Source organism: Cyrtonyx montezumae, unplaced genomic scaffold, assembly GCF_038088225.1.
Source record: "Cyrtonyx montezumae isolate F1298 unplaced genomic scaffold, pur_monq_1.0 scaffold_7, whole genome shotgun sequence".
Taxonomy (NCBI): Eukaryota; Metazoa; Chordata; class Aves; order Galliformes; family Odontophoridae; genus Cyrtonyx; species Cyrtonyx montezumae.
This window is the reverse complement of record NW_027072078.1, coordinates 20,461,415-20,485,243: the sequence shown is the minus strand read 5'-3', so window position 1 is coordinate 20,485,243 and position 23,829 is coordinate 20,461,415. Positions and strand designations below refer to the sequence as shown.

The window sequence follows — 23,829 nt, the reverse complement described above, 5'->3', positions numbered from 1 at the left end:
GCTGAAGTCAACGATCACGTGAGAGACACAGTGCAGTCATTGCTTCAAGTGACAGCTAAATTGCATTGTAGCATTTTATGTTAGATTGCAAGTAATATGGTTTACTCATTGGTAAATAGGATTGTATTTTTTCTTATTTAAATGTCTGTCCAATAGAGAAACGATTGATCTGCTAGAGTACCAGTGCAGTAACAGTCTTTTTGCCTGTTAAACAAATATCACAGTACTGTGTTAGGAAACAAATTCAGCACCACTGGTTTTAGTGTCATTCAAAATCTCCAGTATAAGCTGGTTACATGCTTACACGTTCCATGCAAGATTCTGCAACTGTAATCCAAGAGTTCACAGTTAAATGATAATTCAACGAAACTGCAGTAAACAGTGTTTCAATCTCCATATAAATTATTAATATGTCAGTAATAGAAAATATATCACTACTACTGATTTTTCTAAAATAATCACTGATCAAACATTAAATGATTTCAGCTGAATCTGTTCAAAGTTTTATCAGTATTTTAATAGAAATAATCATAATGTTTCCCCCAAAAATAATTATCATGTCAGTTTCTCTTTGATGTTATTTTCCGTATTCATTACACCAATAGAAAATTTGGAGGTTTACTTTTTACATTTTAATACCAAAGCGCAAGTTTCTGATTTGAGCAAGTACTGTACTTTCTATGAGTCTGCAACCTACATACATACATTCTGATGATGTTAATGATCTAATTAAAAAATTACAAATGCAATATTTGCTCGGCAACAGAAATCGTTATTAAGATTAGTGCTTCACTGTATTCCCAGGTTTCCCAAGAGCTGACTTCCCTATGCCATCTTAGTTCATAAAAGTTTATACTGGCTCAGTGTACATTAGCTAAGGAGTTTTCTGGAGAAATACCATCACTAACACCCAAAGAAGTGGTGCTCTTGCTGTTTCAAGGCAGTGAGAAACACTGCTTTATGAAATGGCTCATGTGGGTATAAATATGTTTATGTGCTTGACCGCTGATGCCATGGTCTTTGTCAGTATACCACTGCAGGAAAGAAAATACAGAGACTGTTACTTCTAGCTCCATACAAGTCACATATATTAAACACAATAGACAAAAACATCCATCCTAATTCACCAGAGTCAAAGACAATCATAGTAGGAAGCTGCACTGATGTCTGTCCCTGCTTTTTTTGTAGGATATACCAGCTATTCATGCTAGAATTACAAAATAAATAAGTACATTACTTGTCCACTTGTAAGCTAGATGCAACTCCTTGGTTCACAATGGTGTCCCTTTTCACCACATTGTTATCCCTGCTGAAGGACAGATCATACAGTGGCGTACTTTGCTTCATTCTGTATTTATCCACAGTTCCTCAAGGGCTGGGAGCAAGCAGAAAAGGAGGCACAGCTACCTTTATCTGGGAATTTCCATGCACAGTGTAAGTAAGACTGGGCAAATAACTGCTCTGTCTTACGAGTCCAATAGGGACACCAACAGTTTATCTTGGGTAAAGAAATGGACCTGGCTGAAATTTACTTTTCCTTATATAGAAAAGATACTACTGGGTGAGCTATTTCTAAGACGGGGACTGCTTTGAGAGTATAGAAAAATAAAATGAAAGATTAAGTAAAACAGGAAAAGATACCAGAAGAAACTGCTTTACTTTTTGTTCTTGTATATTAGATAAGATTAGATAAGAGAGTTAAGATTTCAGTGACTGAACATGAAATGGAAATATGCAAACTTTGGTTTAAGATAGCAATTGATTTCTACCTAATTAGAAGGAGCTATTGCTATTGTTCTCATAATACAAGCCTATTCATATTATATTATACTATGTAATAAAACAAAACCATACCATTGCCTGAAAATCCACTTCAGCATCAACAAGAGCTTTGGAAATCTGAGCTGCTTGCTGAAAGTGAACATTATCTGAAAAATGAAAGAAAAAATTGAAAAGGTAAACAAAAATTGTTTCTGTACTACTATGGGGGAAAAAGCAAAACAATGAACACAGACTCCTCAGCGCTGCTGACTGAAACACAAATTAGTTGCATAAAGCTGTATTATTTTATTGATGTAAATTTAACAGTCTTGCCCCTTCATGCTTTTGTTTTGTCAGTAGTAGAATTGCAAACCTGTCTGTAATACTAAAACGTCTAATTAACCGCAACTCACCATCTGCTGTTCCATGGATAAGGAGATACTCAACTTCCTTGAATTTTTCAGCTCTGGCCATTACTGTTGAATTCTGAAATTAAAGAAAAGGAAAGAAAAAAGGTGCTCTTTGTTAGAAGATTATTTGCTACCAACTGACTTTGATTCCTGTTGACATAATCTGGGGTTCTTTGCATAGATGTAAAAACCCTTGCCTTCCTCCCCCAAAGTAGCATGTTCACATATCCAACTGTGCTCGCACTCAAACCATTCTGCACTGACCTGCAATTATTACCAAAGGTTATGTCTGAAAAGTGACAAGCAAGTCCAGAGGGGAAGAGTTTTTGTGACTGAGATACACATTTAATGCTTTGCTAGCATGTTGTTAGCCTGCAGCACACCACTTACCATTGGTTTTCTGTGCTACTGCAAGCAAGTTAAAAATGTTGCCATGGCAACAGTGCACCCTATGATAAAAAGGAGAAGATATTACAGACTACACACATTGTTTTCCTCACCAACATGTACGCTACAGTCTACCTATAACTAAGCCAACAGAGCATGTGTATATATGTGTATATATGTGTCACCATTCTCAAGTAAATACTTCTCAGAAATTTGAAACAATGACCTCCTCCAAGTATAAAACAGACATACCTGACAGTAAATAAAACCACAAGACAGACAGACAAACAAACAAACCCTATAAATAACAACCAATCTGCATTTGGGAATTGTAAGATAATACAGCAATGGAAAAAAATAATCAGCAATTGAAATTAATCAACAAATGGAAAGCGCTGACACAGCGTTCATTAGAATATAACTGAGTTACTAACGTGGGCAGGTACTAAGGAATGAGAAAAGTAAAGACAACAGATTGCTTTTGGGCAGGGAAAGGGAATAGGATAGCGCTTTGCCATGAGACTAGGTAGAAGCAAATGGAGAGTACGAGAATAGCAGAGGCTTGATAAGACACCCAACATTACGGGGCAAAATATGTAGAAGGATGTTTCATTCAACTAGCAACATTGCTGAGGTTCTCTTCTAAAAATGCCCAAGTCCCTGTAGAAGCGTTCTCCATATTAGAGCAACTTTACTGAGAAAATAAGTAAAAGTTAGTTAGGTACAAACCATAAAATGCGTATTTTTCCCCCCCAACTTGTATGATGGCTCCATCTCCTTGCACAGGAATTTACAAGGGTGTACAGACAGGAAATAGAAACTTTTCAATTTCTTGGTAATATAATACATTTGACTTTGTTTACTAAATACATGGTATCTTTAAAGAATTCATAAATATTAAATCCCTCTTGTCTTGCCAAAATACCATACCATGATTTCTCATTTGTGGTAACTCAATCAAATTTAAAGACCAAGTACAGCAAGAGGAAACAAACCAAACAGACAACAAAATACCCCCAACACATGACACTGCATTTGCCATCTTTTGATAATGAAAGGCTGAAGCTCAGCAGAAGCCCCATCTAATGCGTAAAAGGCTATGCACACTGGAAGAGTAGCACCATCCATTTGAAACACGCTTGTATCAGAGTATGGATAGCTAGGAAAGAGTGCTAGAATCTGAGGGAACATTCACCAAAAAGCACCAAGAAGCAGCCAACCAATGTAGAAAAAAGAAAATGACACAGGCAATATTCTTTGAATGAAACAATTTACAAAGGCATGGAAGATAACTTCACAGGTCATCTTTATAAGTTTTCTTCCAGCAAATAAATGCTAGTTTAGTTTAAGAGATAGCAAACCTATGAGTAGAAGCCTTACCTGATTCACAATTTTCAGAATTTGACCTTCCATCATAAGCAGTTTTAATAAAAGCATGTCATTTCTTTTGTGTGCCAGTCATTAAACAAAAGAAAGCTGTAAAATAGTTCAGAAAAAAGGCGCACACAAAAGGAAAATATTTCTTTTCTAAGTCATTTTATCACTTGCTAGACCCATACGTAACATGGAGTGCCTTCCCTATGTTGTGCAATAAATGCAATACATTTCCACCACACCCATCCCCTCCTAAAAAAAAAAAGAAAGAAATATGTCACAATAGTGAACAGTCTGAAGTTAGACACAGTCACAACCTGAACCACAGCTGAAGCAGCTGAACAAACCCCACATGGACTGTATGTAAATGTTATGTAGCTTACCCTTTATTTTTCATAGTTACAAAGTCGTGACAAAGGGTCTGAAAATGGGCTGTGTGCAAATACTAAAAATTAGGCCCTGCTGAGTGTAACTGGCTTTTCTAAAGATCACACAGCAGTCAACATTTTATCAGCACTCAACAAACAAGTTAAGGTTTGGCTGAAACTGAAGGTCTTTCTCCCTTTAAGCATATTCTCAGATAATAGAACAAATGTCAAATCAGTACAAGATGGCGTATTTACAAAATTGTACCCTGTTTTGCATAACCTAATGATGCAGCAGTTCTTAAGGACTGAACATTTCAAATCTGCTAGAAAAAGATTGCCAAATCTATGACTGTTTCAAACACTTGCCAAAAGCATATCAAATTCAGAGTGAACTGCAAAATAATCTCACAAGTTGAACAGTCTCTTTGGTATGCTTTACATGGTGACTACATCTGACCTGCAAAGCTCCAGCCTGATTTAGCCTCCAGTCCTTTATATCAGGGACATTTCTGACATCAAATGAGATTTCTGCCATTCAGCCTAGGACCAGTACTCACATTTTCAGACTTATAGCAGGAGCCTTACCCATGCTTGTGACTGTCTTTTAGAAAGCATCAACTTTTAATACCTCACAATCCTTACGTGGCACTCATCACACCTAAATACACTATGGAGAGGATTGTGAAACATCCCTCAGCCTGGTAACAGAACATGTCAGATCTCCTTCAACAATAAATGTGAAATCTAATGTCACAGTAATAATGCATAGGGTGCACCTCTCAACACCACTAGATGCAGTTTACCGAGATGATACATTCACAGTGTTAGGGAGACACTCAGCAGCAGGCACCTGTTCTCAACAGGTGTGCACACAATCCCATTTCTTTTAATTTTGGTCATGCAGTACAGGGTTTATGAACCCTTTCATTTTCAAAACAGCTTTCTGTGGGATGCAGTAGAATAGAGAATATATGATACAGCATGCAAACCTGACAGTATGAAGTTAACATGTTTTAACAGCTTTAGCAAGGAGAGCTTTTCAGTATATCGGTGCAGGACTTGGTCTTCAGCTGCAGTAACAGGCCAAGAGCAGATTTGCTAGGCCTGGGGCACCAAAGGAAGGGGCTATAAGCCAGAGAAACCTGCTGGGTGGAGTTCAGAAAGGGTCTACAGCAACAACATCCCATGATTCCTTCATTGTAGCCATATGAAAAGCAACTAATCCATCTCTGAGGCTACCCACCCTCTAGGTATACATGGAAAGCAAATTCCAAGTAATGCGTTATTTGGGACTTCAGCAATAAATGAAGGCTTAAGTCACATTTCCCTGTCTCTATAAGGAGCAATGAAGTGCGACAATCTGATCTGTGCAATTGCCCCTCCTCCATCTAGCCACTATTCTCTCCAATTAGTCCTCAGAGTAACACATTTGAAACCTTTAGCTCTTTGGTACTGGCAGTTTCAACGTGGCCATTGCCAGCAACGAATACTATGCCAAGAAAATCCGACTCCTGGCTTGAAAGGATTAAACAGTCCTCTGTTGCCATCTGTGCCGTGAAGCTGGTGAATGACTTTGTGCACCCAGAGCGTTAACGTTCGTTCCGAACAACGACAGTAACTTCTATTTACACTGCTACCTCACAGTCCTCCTACTGTTCCCACTGCCTTTAAAAACTTCATTTGGAAAGAAGCAGGCAGGCTGCTGCAGGCTGATGGTCAGCCTTGATGGGTCCAAGCAGCTCACCTGTTAGAAGAGGTGGACACCGCAGACAATCACCCTGCAATCACTACTGATTTCCTCAGCTAATACAGCAGCTGACAAACTAGATCACTGCAGTAGTATGTCAAAACAGACACTTCAGTCTGTACTTCAGTGTATATAATCATATGTTGTACACACTTTCAAGTCAGCGCAACAGCTCTTTTTCTCCACCACATGATACTGAAACAGCATAGGACTGATTGTGTCTTGCGGGGCGGGGGGGAGGTGTTGGTTAAGGTTAGAGGAGGGAAGAATCAGACCAATTTACCAAGCTAAACAGAGAGAACGCCCCATTTCTCCTCCTCTAACATATGTTTGGTTCCAGCATCACTATGGCTAAACCACTCAATGAAATACCCCAGTAACCAAAGAACCCCTCAGACCATTCACTGTTCTCCAATAGCCAGTGCATTTCCACCACAATCTGAAATTTAACAAAACCTTACAGAAGGTTTGGATAACTTTGCCATTGCAGCTTCAAAAAGACCTTTAAACAACAAAAAGCAGCTGGCACACTGAAAAGCAATATTACTCCTCGATCAGAAACTTCTCTGTACAATAAAGACAAAATCCACAGATATTTTGTTCCCATTATATAGCCTGGAAATTCCCTGTTTCTGGACAAACATCAGTTACTTTCAATCAGCATTCAGAAAACAATTGTTCATAGAGATGAGACCAAAATTCCAGCCCTGAGTTGGCTCTCAGTTGATCTACAGTGTATTTGTATGCTCAGAGTACTGACAGACTTGCCTACCTGTAAAGGTTTCCAAACACCTTGGTGATTTTGCTTTCCCTGAATAAAGTTTACAACTTCCAAAGTTGGAAATTTCACATGATATCCACATTTTTAATTAATTTTCAGAGAGAACTGGAATAGATTTGTGTTAGTGAAAACATTGTTGAGGGTTTTTTTTTTCTTTCTCTTTGTTTTTGTTTTGAGACATAGTGTGCCCATGAGCATATTAAAACAAATTTGTTTCTTAGTGACTAAAATAAAGCAGTTTTACAGCTTATTTTACAGTCTGCATAGTAGCCAAATGGAACTGAATGTAAAAGAAAGTAAACCCAAACAAACAACAGAGAGCCCACGCTATAAAGCAAGGAGTAACTGCCTCATTACAATCCAAAAGACTACAACCTCTAAAAGCAGTATGCAGAGTTAACACTGGAATGGAGTATAAAACTTGGGGAATCAATAGAACTATATGCAGAATGTTTTAGGAAAGTAATAACACACTTAAAAATGAAGATAAATGTTTTCTTACATTATAGTTTCTCAGATTGTCACTTTCTGTAGGAAGGCCCATGTATCGCTCTGTGTATATTGAGTCTGCAAGTCAAAAACAAAAACAAAAAAAAACAAATCAACAAATAGAATATACTACTTAATTTTCAATAGTTCAATATTTCTGTCTACAAGATTTTTCACACACTGATAGACACAATAAGAACGAATACTGGAAATTAAAAAGAAATGGAAGATAAAAAAAACAAGTTTTCTACAGTGAGTCATGTAGGTAACAATTATTATTCTGATTCAATACAATTATTGAAATTGTGGTTGCCATGGACACCTGAACGTTGAATATTAATAAAGTACTTTATGTCAATGTTGCCTTATTGTTATTCTTTCAGTAAGGCTAAGAAAATTGCTGAAATAGCTGCAAAAATAATTCAGTAAATGACAGACATTTTAAATATATATATATTACATTTTTTATCTAAACATTTACTGCTTAAAATCTAACTATGAAATGTTCCAGTAGATTAGGGCTCAGAAGCGCTCTGTCTTATCTGTAGTCAAGATTTAATGTCTAATTTGCCACAGATTTTTTAACTTGATACCCTATTACTTTTGCAGAATAGTTGCTTTATTTTAAACCATACAAATCAATACAAAATACAAATTTTTTTGTCAGTTTTTTGTAGTTGAACAGGCATGCCTCCAAACAAAATAAATGTTAAAATATTGTCACATTGTACCTGCACACGGTGTACTGTTAACTATACATTATTTTCTGGTAGAAAGTTCCCTGTAAAACCATATTTATAGCCTCATGTGTCACACAACCATATAAACTATAAACCTGAAGCTTGTACAGACTTGTCCGTTTATTCAGTCTTCACATCAAGCTATGTATAAAATTAAATTTGTTATATCCAAATTTTGCATTCAGAAAAGGAAGAAAAAACAAACAGAGGAGGTGCAAATTTGGTTGTTATTTTGAGAGAGCTCTTTGCAAAATAAGTTTGATCATAGGTCTCACAGTTCTCTTTGATAAGAAAAGTACCATTTTAAATACACAAAATATATCCAATATATATTGAACACCTCAGAACATGTCAGATCTGGAATACATGCGCAGATAAGTTACAGTATTACTACAGATATAAAAATTTTGCATCATTAAAGGTTATAAAGATTATCTGAAATTGTGGATGTGACTTTTTAAAAGAGAAAAAAAGGTTTAGGGAGCTGGATTTATTCTGAAATGCAATACCCACAAGTTCATAAAAACAGACCAAATGGCATTTATATGGCACCTAGTAGATAATCAAAGTTCTGCGCTATGAGTCAACACTTTGCAGCATGTGCACTGCAAGACATATGGGAATCCTTGTAACAAGGAAGCCATCACATACCATAATATTGCCAACGTGACACAGGGGCAACCGCTATTCCACACTTGAACACGCCACTTCCAGAGCCAAGCACCATGGAGGTCACATATCCCCCATAAGACTGAGAAGAAAACATTGCTGTTATTTTAGTCAGAAAGAAAAGGATGGGGCCCATCTGCTAAGTGGTTCAGACATTTATAGGATCAGCATTTTTCATATTAATGAATTCCATTCTGAATTTGGGTCAGATCTCACTCAGCCTGCTCAGTGCAGGAAACAGACATCAAACAGTGCATGGCAGCTGTGGCTCTGATGAATGAGAGCTTGCTGTGGGAAAGGGGTGCAAACGCCGTTGATCTGTGACTCAGCTTAGAATGACAGTATTTGGTAGCACTGTAGGCAGCAGTGAAAGACAGGAAACAAGACACTGCTGAACCGCTGTGTCCCTCTCCGTGCTAGGGAAGTAGGTGGAAGCAGTGCTGAGGCCCATAACACTCCTGATGAGTAGTTGCACCAGGGCACACAAAATTTTACAGTTTCCTCAGAGCAGGCCTGCAGCAGCTCACTTACTTCCTCTCCCACAAAACGTCAAGAGCAAGACTGTGACTGGGGAGTGAAGGATCTTCTGCTGAGTCTGTGGGAGGAACTGCACAGCAATACACTACTTGCTAGGCACAGAACATTCACTCATAGTCTAGCCTGATACACAGATGAGTAAATATTCGACACGCTTGAGCATTCAGGCAGCAAGATACTTAAACAGTGTCACTGACCTCCCAAATGACTGCCCTCAATATAATATGAAGAGGTTATTTAGGAAAGTGTGTCCACCCACATTCAAAAAGAAGAGTGATTTTTGGATCTCATTTTTGTCTTGACAACAGACTATAGGCAGATGGAACAGTGGCTTAGTTCAAAGCTCTTAAATGTTTGCTCCAGTTCAGTACTTAAGTCTTCTCAGTGAGGTCAGCAAAGCAGTGTCTGTACTTACTAACTAAACCCACGTAAGATTACTTTGCTTAACTCGGCAAAAGAAATGCACTTAGTAAGTGGCTGACAGTCGAAAAGCTTATGAGAAAGAAATTCTAATAGCTTGTGGTTTGGTATCCAGCATACATAACCCCCAGGCTAGCCCCAGGACACTGCTCTTCATTCATCCCAAGGCTCATAAGAAGTAAGATGGGAATGCATTAAGTCCTCTATTTCTGCAGAAAGAATTTTCTTCCCACTTGAGTTCATTATAGAATACTCAACTTCATACAACACAGAGGAGTTGGAAAGGTGCTAAAGGTACCAGTGTCATTACATTCTTGTCATCAAACAATTATACAATGGTGCTTGTGATCAGCAATAACTCAAAATTTAGTTCAAGATCCTGCATGAATTCCTGCACATTTTATTCAATTAGACACAAGAAACACCCATCCAAACATCAGAAAAACAATGAAACAGCAGCCTGGGGTGGAGAAATGTTTAAGCAGAACTGAATCAAACAGCTAGCATGTGTATACAAATCAAACACTACATATGTATATGATTTGCCTTGAGGATGAGAAGTTATATATATATGTGTTTAATAGCACATATACATGTGTGTGTGTGTATATATATATACACACACACACGTATATGTGCTATTATATATATATATATATATACACACATACACACACATGTATATGTGCTATTAAACACTTCCCTCCCCTGTAACAGATTTTTAATACATATCAAAATCAGAGAAATCTAGCTTGAAATAAAATAATCCCAAACAAACAGTATATTTAGGTATTTTCAGACTGCTAGCGAAAATGCTAAAACCCTACTATGCAGCTAATAAAGCCTTGCGTTATTTTTTCTTGATAATCTGGAGTCATCCAACTAATATAAAGAGACATTACTGAATATATTTGGACTTCTTTAGTTGATTTAATCTGGTACTTGGCTGTATCTCTCTAAATAGTTTTTAATCAGTACTCTGAACTTCTGTTTCAAAAGCATTTGAATGTATACAGGCAACTGCATGACACACTTCATCAGTTCAAGATACTGGACTACACTGCTACTTCAGAGGTGCTTCACAGTTGGTACTCAAGTACGTTACACCCACAGGAAGCAGTACAACAACTAGCTGTTACAATCAAGTAAGCCAGCCAAACAAATTCGAGTACTTACCCAACCCCAAATAGCTATTCTGTCCTTATCAACAAAGTTCATCTCAGAAAACATTCTAAAAGCAAACAGAATAATTGAACACTTAATGGATTGCAGGTACCTGCTGTGGTACAGATGTGTCTTGTTTTCATCCCATTGGCCTCTTTTTTATTCTACGAATAAGCATGTCCCACCTCATAGCAGTGACTGTTTATGACAGGAGACCCTGAAAGGTCTGCAAAAACTCTTAAATCATATCTACTGACATCTGTATCATTTGCTGGAGCTAAGTCAGATCCCCAAGTTGTTCCCATCCCACCTCTCTGGCACTTTTTCAGTTCTATATTTAATTCTGAGAGAGTTTATTAAATTCAGTGAGATTCTTCAGTGTAAACTAAGTGACAAAGTTGAACTGCAATATAAAGAGTACTTCAGTGCATACAAGTAAGTCTCAGTCGCAACAGAAAGTTGCAAAAAAGCTTCAAGAAACACTTTTAACAACAAGTTCGTTGGTAGTGTGCTTTCATTGGTTAAAGTGACACATATATATAAAACCAAAAATGAGAAATTTACTATATCATTAACTCTTCTTTACTTTTAGCATAAAATAATGGCTGGCCTATAAATGCCACTAAAAAATGAACGTAGAATTTAGTCATGCTTTATCCAACAGTTTTGAGATAAGCACAGAAAAGAAGGCACATTCACCATTTCACTGTAGCTTACCTGGCTGCTGAAATCTGATCTTCCACTTCATAGGTTCCCAATCTTCGGTTTATTGCATGCATGATCTCGTCCCCCTGGTATCCACTTCCTCTGCCATCAAAGCTGGCCACAATAATCTGCTCTGTGCTGGCAAGGTACGTAGCCCAGTTAATCCGGAAGGCGTGATCTACTTTCTGACTACAGGGTCCTCCATACCTAGGTGAAAAGTCCCATAGCATTCAAGTACTTACTCTCCACAGTCTCTCATACAGTCTTGGAAACAACTTGCACAAGAAGGGCAAACTTCTAAACTAGAGAGAATGCACAAGGAACGCATCGCTAACTGACTCCAAACTGCCACACAGCTGGATGTTAAGAGCAATACGCTTTTTGAAATTTGTTCTATTGCTTTTTACTGAAATAGTTAAGCTTTCGTCATTTAAATGGCTTATCAGAAATCTGTATCAAAATCTTCCTTGCTTGTGTTAACATTTCTAGTCATCTTGAGTTTCTGTGATGATTCAACTATTTCTGTTCTATTTACTTATGATTTTTCTGGTTAGTCTGTTCAATGAGGACATGAAAAAGATCTCTCCTGCATTTTAGTGTTTCATCAGTGAATTAAGTGTTACAGTCCAAGCAAGTAACTTTTTTGTAGATTTTTATTTGAAAGAATTTGGAAGCACTTGAATACTATAAAATCAGATTAAGTACGTGCAAGGTGCAATTATATTTGTGTTCACCTAAGCACTGTCCAGCAGGAGGCCAACAAAGTAAGAAGTAGACTGGTGGCTCTTATGGCTCTGTGACTTACTTTCTTAGTTTGAAAATAAAGAAATGCTATTAGGAATAATTGATAACTAATTTTGCTTTTATTCACTGTTAATCCTGCCACTGCTGAAGGAATTTTTAATACAAAGATTACTATGAAGCAGAGGTAATCCTGACAGTGGCTTAGGTGTCAGTACAAGAAGAACCAAAGTGAAACTTGTACAAGCAAAGAGTGCTGATGGCTCGTTAAAATGTTCAGTAGGCAGAAACTGTTACAGTGGTCCCAATTATATTATATGAAGATGTATCTAATAATCTTAACCAAAGATTCTAATCAAATCAATTCTAATTATAATCAAGATCTTATTACTCTTAAATCCAAGAGGTCAGCATTTTCTGAAGAGATTAAGGTCTCCAGAAAAAAATATAAAACAAAAATAAAATCTAAAAAACAAACAGCTTTCATAAAAGATATTTCTCTCCACTGTTTTTCTTAAGAAGAAGATAAGCAAACAGAGCTAAAGTGAACTTTGTATTGACTTGTTTACCAGCCCTTCTTTACTGGCATGGCTTGCTTATCTCACTTTATTCTCTTGTCCCTTAAAATAGACATGTGTCGAGACTGGCATTCGAGCAAAATGCAGAAGGCAGATACAGCGGATAATTTGCAAAATGGGACAGTGTTCCAGACAATCAAATAGATACATGGCTTATTCAAGGTTTCATTTTGAAATGTAGTTCCACTGGAAAAATTTCTAAAGAACTAAGAGCAGGGAATGTAGCAAGTTAACACTGACATCCTCCTGGCCTTTAAACAAGTTACAGAATGTATCTGCTTCACTGTCACTCACAAAATATCCTATTGTTAAGCACTACATCATCCTACAGAGCAGAAATTTATCATGAATTGGGATACAGTCCTTATTTTCATTCTCTATTAAAACTTCTACAAGATGTAATTAGAAAACACATCAGTTCTGTGCTTCCCAGTCTTATTAAGAGGATTTGAAGTACACAAAGGTGATTATTAACATGACATTCCCACATAACTTGGAGACTTACACATCAAGGAGCAGAGGGTACTTCTTTGAAGAATCCAAATGGGGAGGCAATATCATTTGATACCACAGATCTAAAAGGGAAAAGATTGACTTTGGTCAGTGCTCCAGTAAAATAGTTTGATATACATTGCAATTCATATATAGGGGCACATTCAAACCACTCTCTTAAAAAGTAGATTTGTCTGAACTGTACTAACATACACAGGTAAAGTTTTCCAGCTAGTCAAACAAATATATAGAGTAATATGAGAAGAAACTTTGAAACTAGAATATCTAAAATAATACAATCAACATGCTTTCTTTTAACATTATCCTGCATTATATGCTTACCTGTAAAACTAGATAAGTATCTGAAAGAGGAATTCTAAAACAAACTCAAAAATATTTCTACACTCATGTTTCTCTCCCAATACTAAAAAATAAATTTTAAATACTATTAACCTACCAAGTAGGCTTTACAGAGCAGTTTGTAAAGCATCACCGAAACATACCCAAGTATCTACTATTTCCTCTGGCAACATTGTTCTGGTTCCATCCATGTTACTCTTTCTATAGAAGTTGTCAGAGAGTTTGGAGAATATTTTAAATGCACACAATGTAAGTTCTGCAAACCGTTCATTCATTAATTTTAAAAGAATGGATACCAGATAGGAAAATGCTATACACTAAAACAATAAAAAATTCTAAATCTAATTGAATATTTAAAAGTACTTATTTTTCTCTCTCTTTATTTTTCTCTCTCTATTTATTTTTATCTACATATACTATTACAGTCATAGAAGTCAATCTCTTTGATACTGATTTGCAAGCAGACTTGGAACTTGAATTAGGACTACAGAAATGAATTTATTTATCCTATTTATGACATTAAAAATAGAATCCCCTTACCCTGAAGCTTTTACCCTGATGAGATGAAGTAGTAAGAACAAAGAAGAATAAAAAAAATGAATACACAACTGATAGCATGAAGAACATCTTTAAACCTCCATCATTCCTGGAAGATTTCATCTTTAGCCCTAGTAAAAACGTGATTAAAATAAAAGACAGAAAACACAAAGATAAAGGCAGTTATTATATAAATAAGGTAACAGTGGAAGGAGGGAGGCATCTAAGAGAATGGTTTATAATGACAGAGAAATCAATACAGCTTGTAAAATATAATTTAAGAATATTTATCAAGAGGAAGTCCGTCACAAATAGAGAAGTAAAAGCTAGAGTAAGAACTATTTAGGTAGAATGGAAGCATTAGGCTATCTGATGTTCCTCAGTCTAGGAACATTCCAAGGAATTATCTGTAACCAGATGAGCAAATTCAAATAAGCACTATTAGCAAAGCATCATCAGTTCATTTTCTAACATTGTGTTATTCATTTATGTAATCTTGAGCATGAACATACTTTTAGCAAATGTGACTATTCAGCTGAAGTATCCCCTGCAGGTCAAAGGCAATCTTAAAAGTTCATTTTGATTTGCAAGCTTTCCCACTGAGGTTAGCAGGTTTTTCAATCCTAATCATACGTCACCTCCCACCTCCTCTCTCCAACCAAATAAGTTTATGCTTGGAAATCAAGACTTGCTTGAAATTAGATTTTAATGTAACATGTTTATGAATGTTGTGCCTGCTCCACCTCTTTTTTTTTTTTTTTTTTTCTTCTAAGTTGGTAGAAGAGCTGTCTACTATTTTTCAGGTAAATTACAAGAAAAAATGGAGCTAAGTTACATCATTATGAGAACTTCAAGACATCATGCTATGGAAAAAAGGGTATTTTAGCTCAGAACGTTCATGTATTTCAGGGCAAAAAAAGGGAAAAATATATTATATATATTTATATATCTTGTTTCTAAGCACCAAATAATTGCAATCATACCCTCTACGCTCATCTTTTCTGCCATGCTTTTTTAACAGAATACCTTGAGAGACTTGATGAAATGCGAAAGAAAAGTAAAACATTTTTGAACTTACTGTATCCTCCTACAGTAATGGATCCAAGTTTTTTTGAAGGCATTTGAATATCTTTCAATGAATTTTCCAGTTCGGTATTATTTTCCAAGTACCTGAGGACTAAATAACAGTTAATAAATGTCAAGGCTCAAACACTATTTTCAAATCCATTACTCTCTGAATATGAACCACTTTGAAAAGATTGAGAAGATGGCCACCTACTTGGCAGTCCCTGCTTACTGCAGTTTTTGTTTTTCCTCTCATACTCAATGCTTCTGGCATAGATTTTTCCCTCAGTCATTTAGAAACCAGAATGCTAGTTTCTGTTTTCCATCTAACTACATTTTTACAAAACTCAAGCAATTGTCCAGTAAATAGGACATAGATTACTTACTACTTTCTAGCACAGTGTAAGACAGTATAAAATAAAATATTAATAGCTTCAAGCTGAACTACTTACTTTATCCTCACGGTTAACAACTGTAGAGAAATAAAGGGCTAATCTTATTTCAGATAAAACTGACTTTTTAATTGTTATTATTACTAATAATTAAATAATAAATAACTAAGCAATGAGAATAAAATAAAAATAAATTTACAATGCATGTTCCTGGCTTAACAGAAATTATATTTTAAGTCAGTTTCATACCTCTATCATCACTGCTTCTGTGCAGAGTAGAGAAGGGCAGGCCAGGACCTGTTGACAGAGCACAAAACCTTTATGTTTGCATGCTTTCTCAAAATACAACTCTGAAGAAGTAGTTGAAACTGGATGAATTACAAAGGCTCAGAATTCACCTTCATCCAGTCTGCATATACTGTTTTCAGTTAATGGAGCCCAGACTGAAGCTTCAGCGTCACATATTCAAATTGTCATGCAGGCAAACTATGTGACTGTGTCCTACCGAGGTACGTGCTTTCCAAGTTAAGTGGAATACGATTCAATTATCCCTTATATCTAGTAGTCAGAGACAAACTGCAGTCCCAGTGCTTAACATATGACCATGTATGCTGGACTCTTTTAACAGTACTATTTATCTTAATTTTATACACACATAGGGCACTTCTCTTTACCTAGATGCCTTTGGTTCCTGGAGCCCTTCTACAGCACTGAACATTCCCTTAGGCAGCACAACTGTGTGCAGTGCTTTAAAGGAACAGCCTGAAAAAAGAAAGTCCTCCTACAGAACCTTACCATTGATTACCTATCTTCAAATACCTCATGAGCAGAGAAATTTCTCTCTGCTATTTGGACCCAAAGTAAAGCACTACTTCCTCTGCCAAAATTGTGATGAAGGAATTTTCATCTGAAAGTATTGTGTTCATTTAACTTGCTCTAAAGGAACTGCAGTTCACTACAACTTTTAGCATATTACAAATGGCATCTAATTATGTGAGTAGCTGCTGAGGATAATCAGGTTTGCATACAGGATAGGAATGTTTTGCTACCCCTTTCAGGTCCGTTAGTGTATAGGACTATCATTTTTTATCCTTGTAATTTTATCGAGGTGCTTTTAAGCTGAGAATGGAGTACGTTTTTCAGCTGCCAGTGCATAAATGATACCAACACATAAGACTGTTATGCAGTGCCTATCAAGATCTTGATGGAGTGAACTTCCCCACCAAACTAAACAGTGAGTCATACTTATGTCAACTAATTCTGGATGTACTCACCAAGACAATTTAGCTGATAATACTGTGCATCTTTGCTGAAGGATGCAGAATAATACTGGCATCTTTCTTGATTCAAATCACAGCTAACACATTGAGTAGAATTTGGACTGCTTTCCAAGAGCATTCTGCAAAAGTGGATGAGCTTCATTTTAGAGATGAAAGATAATTATTCTTTTAAAAATGATGTGAAGCAAAAGTATATTTTTAAAATAAGATGACTAAATGAAATTAGATTAAATTCAAGAGTAAAACTCTCAAGGACTTAAATAGCAAAGCAAGCAGATTTAAAGTGTTTAATTACAGTTAATACTGGAATAATCATCATAGCATAGTAAAAGCATGAGAGGTTTTCTTCAGGGGCAACTTGCTGGTTTGTTTCTTTCTGCATTTTTCTTTTATCAACTGAAACTACAGCAAAATACCATGGTTTTTTTTTTTTTTCAAAGTTTATATTCCTATCTTGATTTTAATTAAGTATCTTATTATTGGACCTATTTTAGTCTATGAACATCCTCATCTTTGACTCTAAAATTTTAAGAAAAAAGCATTACATTTTCATTAGCAGATATTGCACTCATACCATGAACAAATTTCTTACTTGTAAAGATTTCTTCCTCCTGGCACCCCACCATTTTGATTACTAATGTAGTACCTAGAAAAGCAAAGCATACTGGTTTTGATAAAGGATTTCCAGAATAATAAAATATTTAAAGGATTATCTTACATGCTTAGATCAGATTTTTACCTTATTGTTCTTTCCCCCAGTTTGTTCAGACACTGCTAGTAGGGAATAGATTAATTATGATACTTACAGAAAATTTTTGGTTACAGCTACTATGCTGATTACTTCCCATTTTCCTACAGTAATAGACACTGGAGCCTGGAGAGGAAAAAAGGGCAAGGTAAAAAACAGAATATGAGGTTTCTTGACCACCAGCAGAAATAAGTAAGCAATTACTGTCCTATAACTTACCTCTGAGCCATTTATGTAATGGATGTGCTTGTAACCTTCTGTGTTGCTGAAGACTTTGTAGTAGGTAGCATTGTCAGGGGCAAAATATGGGACAGATGGCTGAAACTTGAACACAAGAAAAATACCTATTAAAGCAAACAAAAAAAACTTCTAAACAATAATGACTTCTAAACAAAATTTTCATTTTTGATATCTCTAAACAGAAGCTTCAACACTTTACACAATATTTCACTGATATATTTTGCCTACTGACTTAGTAGGCAGAACCTGCAGCCACTTCCCTAGAAGCAAACCCACTCAAAATATCTCCTTGTTCCGAAAGCGGCAGAATTTGAGTGTTAGCCCTCTGGTAATGACAGATGTCCTTCCTTATCTCATTTGAATTCAAAGTCCTATAAATGTTCCTAGTTTCCTATCATTTCATGAAACAATACATGCATCTACCTTTAAAGTCACTGCTTTATTCTGCCAGAGGTTATAGCTTTGGTTTGGACAATGAGAACACTGAAAGCCTTTTCTTTGAATTCCCTGTTTTAAAAGACATACAAATCTTTGAACTCAGAAAGAAAACAAGCTGCCTATCTAGAGGAAGTTTTACTAGTAAGTAGGTCATTATGAGATGTCTGACGAAACCTAACTGGAATGCTATGTTCATGAAGGAATATCCAGTTATCAAGTGGGAATTATAGAAACAAATGGGTCCCTTATACTGCACATATTTTGGATATGGTCCACACAGTAGGGAGAAAAAAATGGAGGAATGAGCAAGTGAAGCAGAAGTTATTCCTGTTCTACATATCAAAAGAATCTAAAAATTAATTACCCAACAGACACAACATGATCTAATATATCTGTTTTGTAAATGAAAAGTGAAACTGAAAGATTAACTTGTCTCCAGTCCTTCAATAAGCAATGACAGAACTTAACCTCCCTCACTCATATGCTCCAGGTAATTGCATCTTCATTGCTAATAATATTTCCGCACAAAACATCCAGACATATTTTTCTAGCTTCTCTCTTATCAGTCTTGCTTTTTCGAAGTGTAACTTTTCGTCAACTCAACTGGCAGGCAATAACTGAGCTCATGACCTTATTGCAGTGCCACCAGCTAGGAAGTTCTGAGCATTCTTAGATTACAAACAATTTCATCTCTACAGTAAAAAATAAAAAATAAATTAAAAAGGAAAAAAAAACACCCTAAGAATATGTGCAAAGAGAGTATATATTTTATGCACATATATATAATTTTATGTAAGTTCGTACATAAAAGATATGAAATATATATATGTGAATATACATACATATATAGAAACATAGAATCATGTACATATCTTTCTTTTATATATTTAGAAATATGCCTTATCAGTCAAGCGTCATTTTATCATCCTTAAGAAGAAGATAAAGAGGGTATAAAGATAGCTTTCTTATCCCCTCTTCAATCATCCCTACTTTCCTCTCCCTTCTCGAATCCAAGAACCATATAGTGAAATCATATTTTCCTTCCAACAGCTTCTAAGATGTGGGTTGTCTCTTTAAAAGAAACAAAAAAACCAACAACCTAGTTTAATGGCACAGACTCGCATTTTGCCCTCTCATTTTGCACAACTGTTTACAAAGTCTGCAGCTTGATCATCACATTGTCTAATTGTGAAGCCTTTGCTGCAGAGAAGCAAAATGTGTCAGCGCTAAGGCCTTCCTTTCCATATCAAATTTGACAGCAGGTGGGTTGATCTCTCATCTTCATACTGCGGATGATTTCATCCCTGCTGTTGCCTCCCTCTTTGCATTTCTTTAAACTTTCATTTTTGACTTCAAAAGTGAATTAGTGACTAAAGCATAATCAGTGTGTGGAAAATGCGGGAGTGGAAAGTGTACTCTGTGTTCTCATAAAAACTCTGAAACTCATTTCTCCCTCCAAGTCTGAACTTTTGCATCTCTGCTTCACTTCCCCCAGATCTTCTGTGTGGTTCATTAGGTGCCTACTCTCTACCATGAACAAAAGTATTGAGAGGCAGCTTGGAAAACATCATCCAAACAGTAGCAATTGGTTTGGCAGAAGTGTATGAAAATTCTATTCTGGTCAGTTATATACACCTTGAGCCCAACTCTCTCCAATGGATATTTTAGGTGGGGGAGAAATATAAACAAAACTAAGGAGTACCTGAAATGGTTTACTACAGACAAAAAAAATTAAAAATCAGGGAGAATTTGAAAGACTATAATTGACTCCTGTCCTCTAAATCTCTCCTTCAATTCATTTCAAGGGTTAGGACACATTTCTTAAATGTTTCATTCCCTAGATCATTCTGGAGGTGGCAAGAAGACTGGAGAGCAGCCAAACCAGCTTAGCTGACAGCTCTCCCAGTGCAAAGGGAATTCTGAATCCTGATGCACGTGCTCTCCTATTTACTGCTACCAAAGCAATAGGTGAAAATTAAAAAGAAATCTGGAATAAGCACTCCGCTTATTGGCAAGCTGAAAATGATACACATGTCATGGAGGATGTGGGCTCCAGCCCATACTGTCAGCCTAGCCTGGGGAGTTCAAAAAGCAATATCCACAGAGTTCAAAACTGGGAGTGAGGATGTTGCACAACATCACTTGAGATATTTTCTCTAGGTATACAAGATACACTAAGTGAATGGATCAGCTTTGCACACAAGAGCATTGTAACTGGTAAGAAGCTAAGGAAATTTCTTAATTATCAGTGTCATTTAATATATTGCAGTTTTAGAAATCACTCACTCTGCCAATCCAGCCAGTTGTACTTTCTTCCGTAAGTTGCTTTTCCTAAGAAAGATAAAACAAACAATCCCACAACAATTATGTTTAATTTATATCAGCCTGTTTCTACAAAGATAAATAGTACAGAAATACTCTACTACTACCAGTCTCATTTATCAACCACTGTGACTCTTCCACTTCAGTTTTCTTACCTGTGGACACGTCCAATTTCCAGTTGCATTTTCAAAGTCACAGATGGTGAGGATTGAAAAATTCTGAATTCTTCTGAGCCACTGCAGACAGATCCTTTCATCTGTTACCCACGTTACAACGCTCAAATAATGATCACTGAAACCAGCAGTAGTATTAAATATTTAAAATCCCATTCTGACAATGCACTATACAACAGCATTCAGCAAATTCAGTGAATGAAACTCAACTGACTATTTTCATTTCAGTGCACTCTTCTAAGAATAACCACTGAAGCAAATCTAATTGTGGCTTTTTGTTGTTGATTATTATTTTGTGCTATTAGTAGATCCATTGGTTATTTCATTCATATAATAAAAAGTTGTATAGTTTTAAATACTCACTTTTGGGAAGGCTGCAATTAAATCTTTGTGGTCAGACCACCATCCTCTAGTGTATGAAATACTAGCTATTCCAGACTGTCCCTATGTGGTCTTAAATGTACTGGATCCAACTAGAGGAAACTGTTAAGTTTTGAGTCTTCTCTTTTGGAATTGCTTCCTTTGTTACATGAAGTCGATTGCTGCTAAGCATTTTGAGTGATTCTCTGTTCAATTCAGTACTTACTTCTATTAGATAGAACAGAGGGAGAGATCACACCACCAACAAATATTACTGAGTATTTTACTTACATGTTTAAAATATCAACTATTTGACACGAAGAGGTGAAGTTTAAATAAAATAAAATAAAAATATAGTTTTCCATAATATTATTTTTTTAAACAAAGCACCACATAAAATTTAGTGATTTGTTTACCATTATAATCTGTTGCACTCCTTTTCTTCTTATTTTAGATCTCTCATATCTCCTAGAAGCCTTATGAACTAAAATAAAATAAACCTCCCCTCCACGGCAAGTACTCATTTTTAACTAAAATTTGCACATTTGACTTAGTTCCAAGTTCATGTTCCCTTTTTCCCTAAGTTAGTTAACAAAAACGTGTGGGAGTTTTGTCAGAGCGAATATACTCATAATCTTAAAATGGGGAAAAGAGACAAGAGAAGAAAAAAGAAGAAAGAAGACTACAATTGCTGCAGATGGATTAAATATATATGCCAATTGATTACTGGCCCCTTTTGGGTTTATTTCTAGATTGCAGTTCAGAAATCACATTTTAAAAAGGTAGATTCCTCCATTTCTATTTTACAGGGAAGTTGGTAGAATGTTGATCATTACTGCTGTCACTGGCTTCAGTGAGAATAGACCAATGATGCTGTGAAACCTCTCTGCAAGAGCATGTTTGGAAAAAATGAAACAGTGATTTCCCTTGTTTCTGAACACTTTAGGAATTAGCCCCACATTTCTTGTTCCTTTAAAGTAAGGTTACAATTATAGATGGTATAGATCATCCCACCAGAGAGGATGAGCAGTACATGGAAAAAAATAAAAGAAAAGAAAAAGAACTTTTATATTCTAACAAATACATTTATGAAGATATTCAACAGAGATTGAGAATGCATCTTCAGTTTTCATCAACTCATGACATGCAAATTAATTTGCAACTAAAACATACATTAAAGCACTGGTGTTCCTCATTTATTGCTTAGAAATTATATTCCTGCAATTACTATCCAGAATTCTCTACTCTCAGGACTCCTTAATTTTTATGGAAAATAATTTCAGACAAAAAGCATCCATTTCATTCATCCTCCTGTGAACCAGTAAGAGCCCCCAGTGCCCAAGAAAATAAATATGAAATATGAACATTACATAGGCTTCATGTTGGCCGTTCTCATACAAAAAAAAAAAAGTGACTGATTTCATCTACCATATTAAAGCAGCAGACCAGGGCCATTCTAGATTTGAGGAGATCCCCTTGATAAATAGAATTAGAAGTGGTAAAGATCAAAATCCATAAAAAACTTGTATATCTCAGTTAATTCAGATATGTTATACTGTTATGAGAACAGATATACAACACCATCAAAATTCCAATTATATCTTTCAGGTCTTCCAGTACAAAATGCAGTTCCATGCACAAACTAACAGGCCTGTTTTGCTTTTTTCTGAAGTTTGCCAACATAACCTGTGCATTCATACCCAACATCTTCGTAAGTGCAAAACTCTAAAATAATAATAATAATAATAATAATAAATTGCTACAATACTGTTAAAATAGAACAAATAAAAACGAGGATCTGGAATACCAAATTCTGTCAACACACATTTTAAATCCATTTAGTTGCTCTTTACGAAATACACTGATATTGTGTGTGCATTACCAGTGGCATTTTGAGGAATACAATTTTTCATTTACTTTGAGAGGTGCTGTTTTTCACCGTATTTCCAAAAACAAACATTTTAAGTATAAATCAAAGACAACCACGATACCTTGCCTTAGCAAGAAGTCTGCTTCCAATGAAATTAAATCTTCACTTTCCATTAAGGTTTTTTTTTTTTTCTTCTTCCCAGTGAATTGGAACACATGCATTTTAATTTGATTATACCAAAACTTGCTCATATTAAAGTTGTACTGTGAAATGACTTCACCATAGTTAGACTCCACTGAGTTTGATGAGCCAAGAACTTGTCACATTCTGAATATAACATACATGGAGTATGCTATCTATATATAATCACTAGGAGGATAATCTCTGAGCAGATTTTCTCTGGTAAATCTTGTTGGTACCAGAGCTGCTTGACTTGGTAAAAGGACAATATACACAGAAAATAGAGTGGTCACATACAAAAGCTCCTCTGCTCTCAGCAAAAGAAACAAACATTTCATCAAAATTTCTTACCCTGATTTTATTTCTGCAGGTGGAGAAATTTCAGTAGAGTTAAAATTAGGAAGCATTTGGGTATCCACAATGAACAATTGCACTGTTGGATTTTTAGCTCCTGCCTGAAAATAAAATGTTTCATTGTAAGATCAAAGAGAGAATATTCCT

The 23,829-nt window shown here is 35.9% G+C and overlaps 1 protein-coding gene across 1 annotated transcript in view; it reads right to left on the bottom strand.

Moving 5' to 3' along the window:
- Positions 1-386: 386 nt before the first annotated feature.
- Positions 387-23,829, bottom strand: part of DPP4 (dipeptidyl peptidase 4) — a 38,130-nt gene continuing 14,687 nt past the window's right edge. The window contains exons 10-26 of the mRNA XM_065751018.1: positions 23,680-23,783; positions 20,901-21,036; positions 20,710-20,754; positions 17,965-18,069; positions 17,804-17,871; positions 17,590-17,643; positions 16,992-17,116; positions 15,967-16,014; positions 15,339-15,437; positions 13,377-13,446; positions 11,565-11,759; positions 10,860-10,914; positions 8,709-8,808; positions 7,331-7,395; positions 2,175-2,247; positions 1,855-1,928; positions 387-1,034 (exon numbers count right to left, since the gene is read on the bottom strand). Of these exons, the coding sequence (XP_065607090.1) occupies positions 936-1,034; positions 1,855-1,928; positions 2,175-2,247; positions 7,331-7,395; positions 8,709-8,808; positions 10,860-10,914; positions 11,565-11,759; positions 13,377-13,446; positions 15,339-15,437; positions 15,967-16,014; positions 16,992-17,116; positions 17,590-17,643; positions 17,804-17,871; positions 17,965-18,069; positions 20,710-20,754; positions 20,901-21,036; positions 23,680-23,783 (1,515 nt within the window). The 3' untranslated portion in view covers positions 387-935. The remainder of the gene's footprint in view (positions 1,035-1,854; positions 1,929-2,174; positions 2,248-7,330; positions 7,396-8,708; positions 8,809-10,859; positions 10,915-11,564; positions 11,760-13,376; positions 13,447-15,338; positions 15,438-15,966; positions 16,015-16,991; positions 17,117-17,589; positions 17,644-17,803; positions 17,872-17,964; positions 18,070-20,709; positions 20,755-20,900; positions 21,037-23,679; positions 23,784-23,829) is intronic.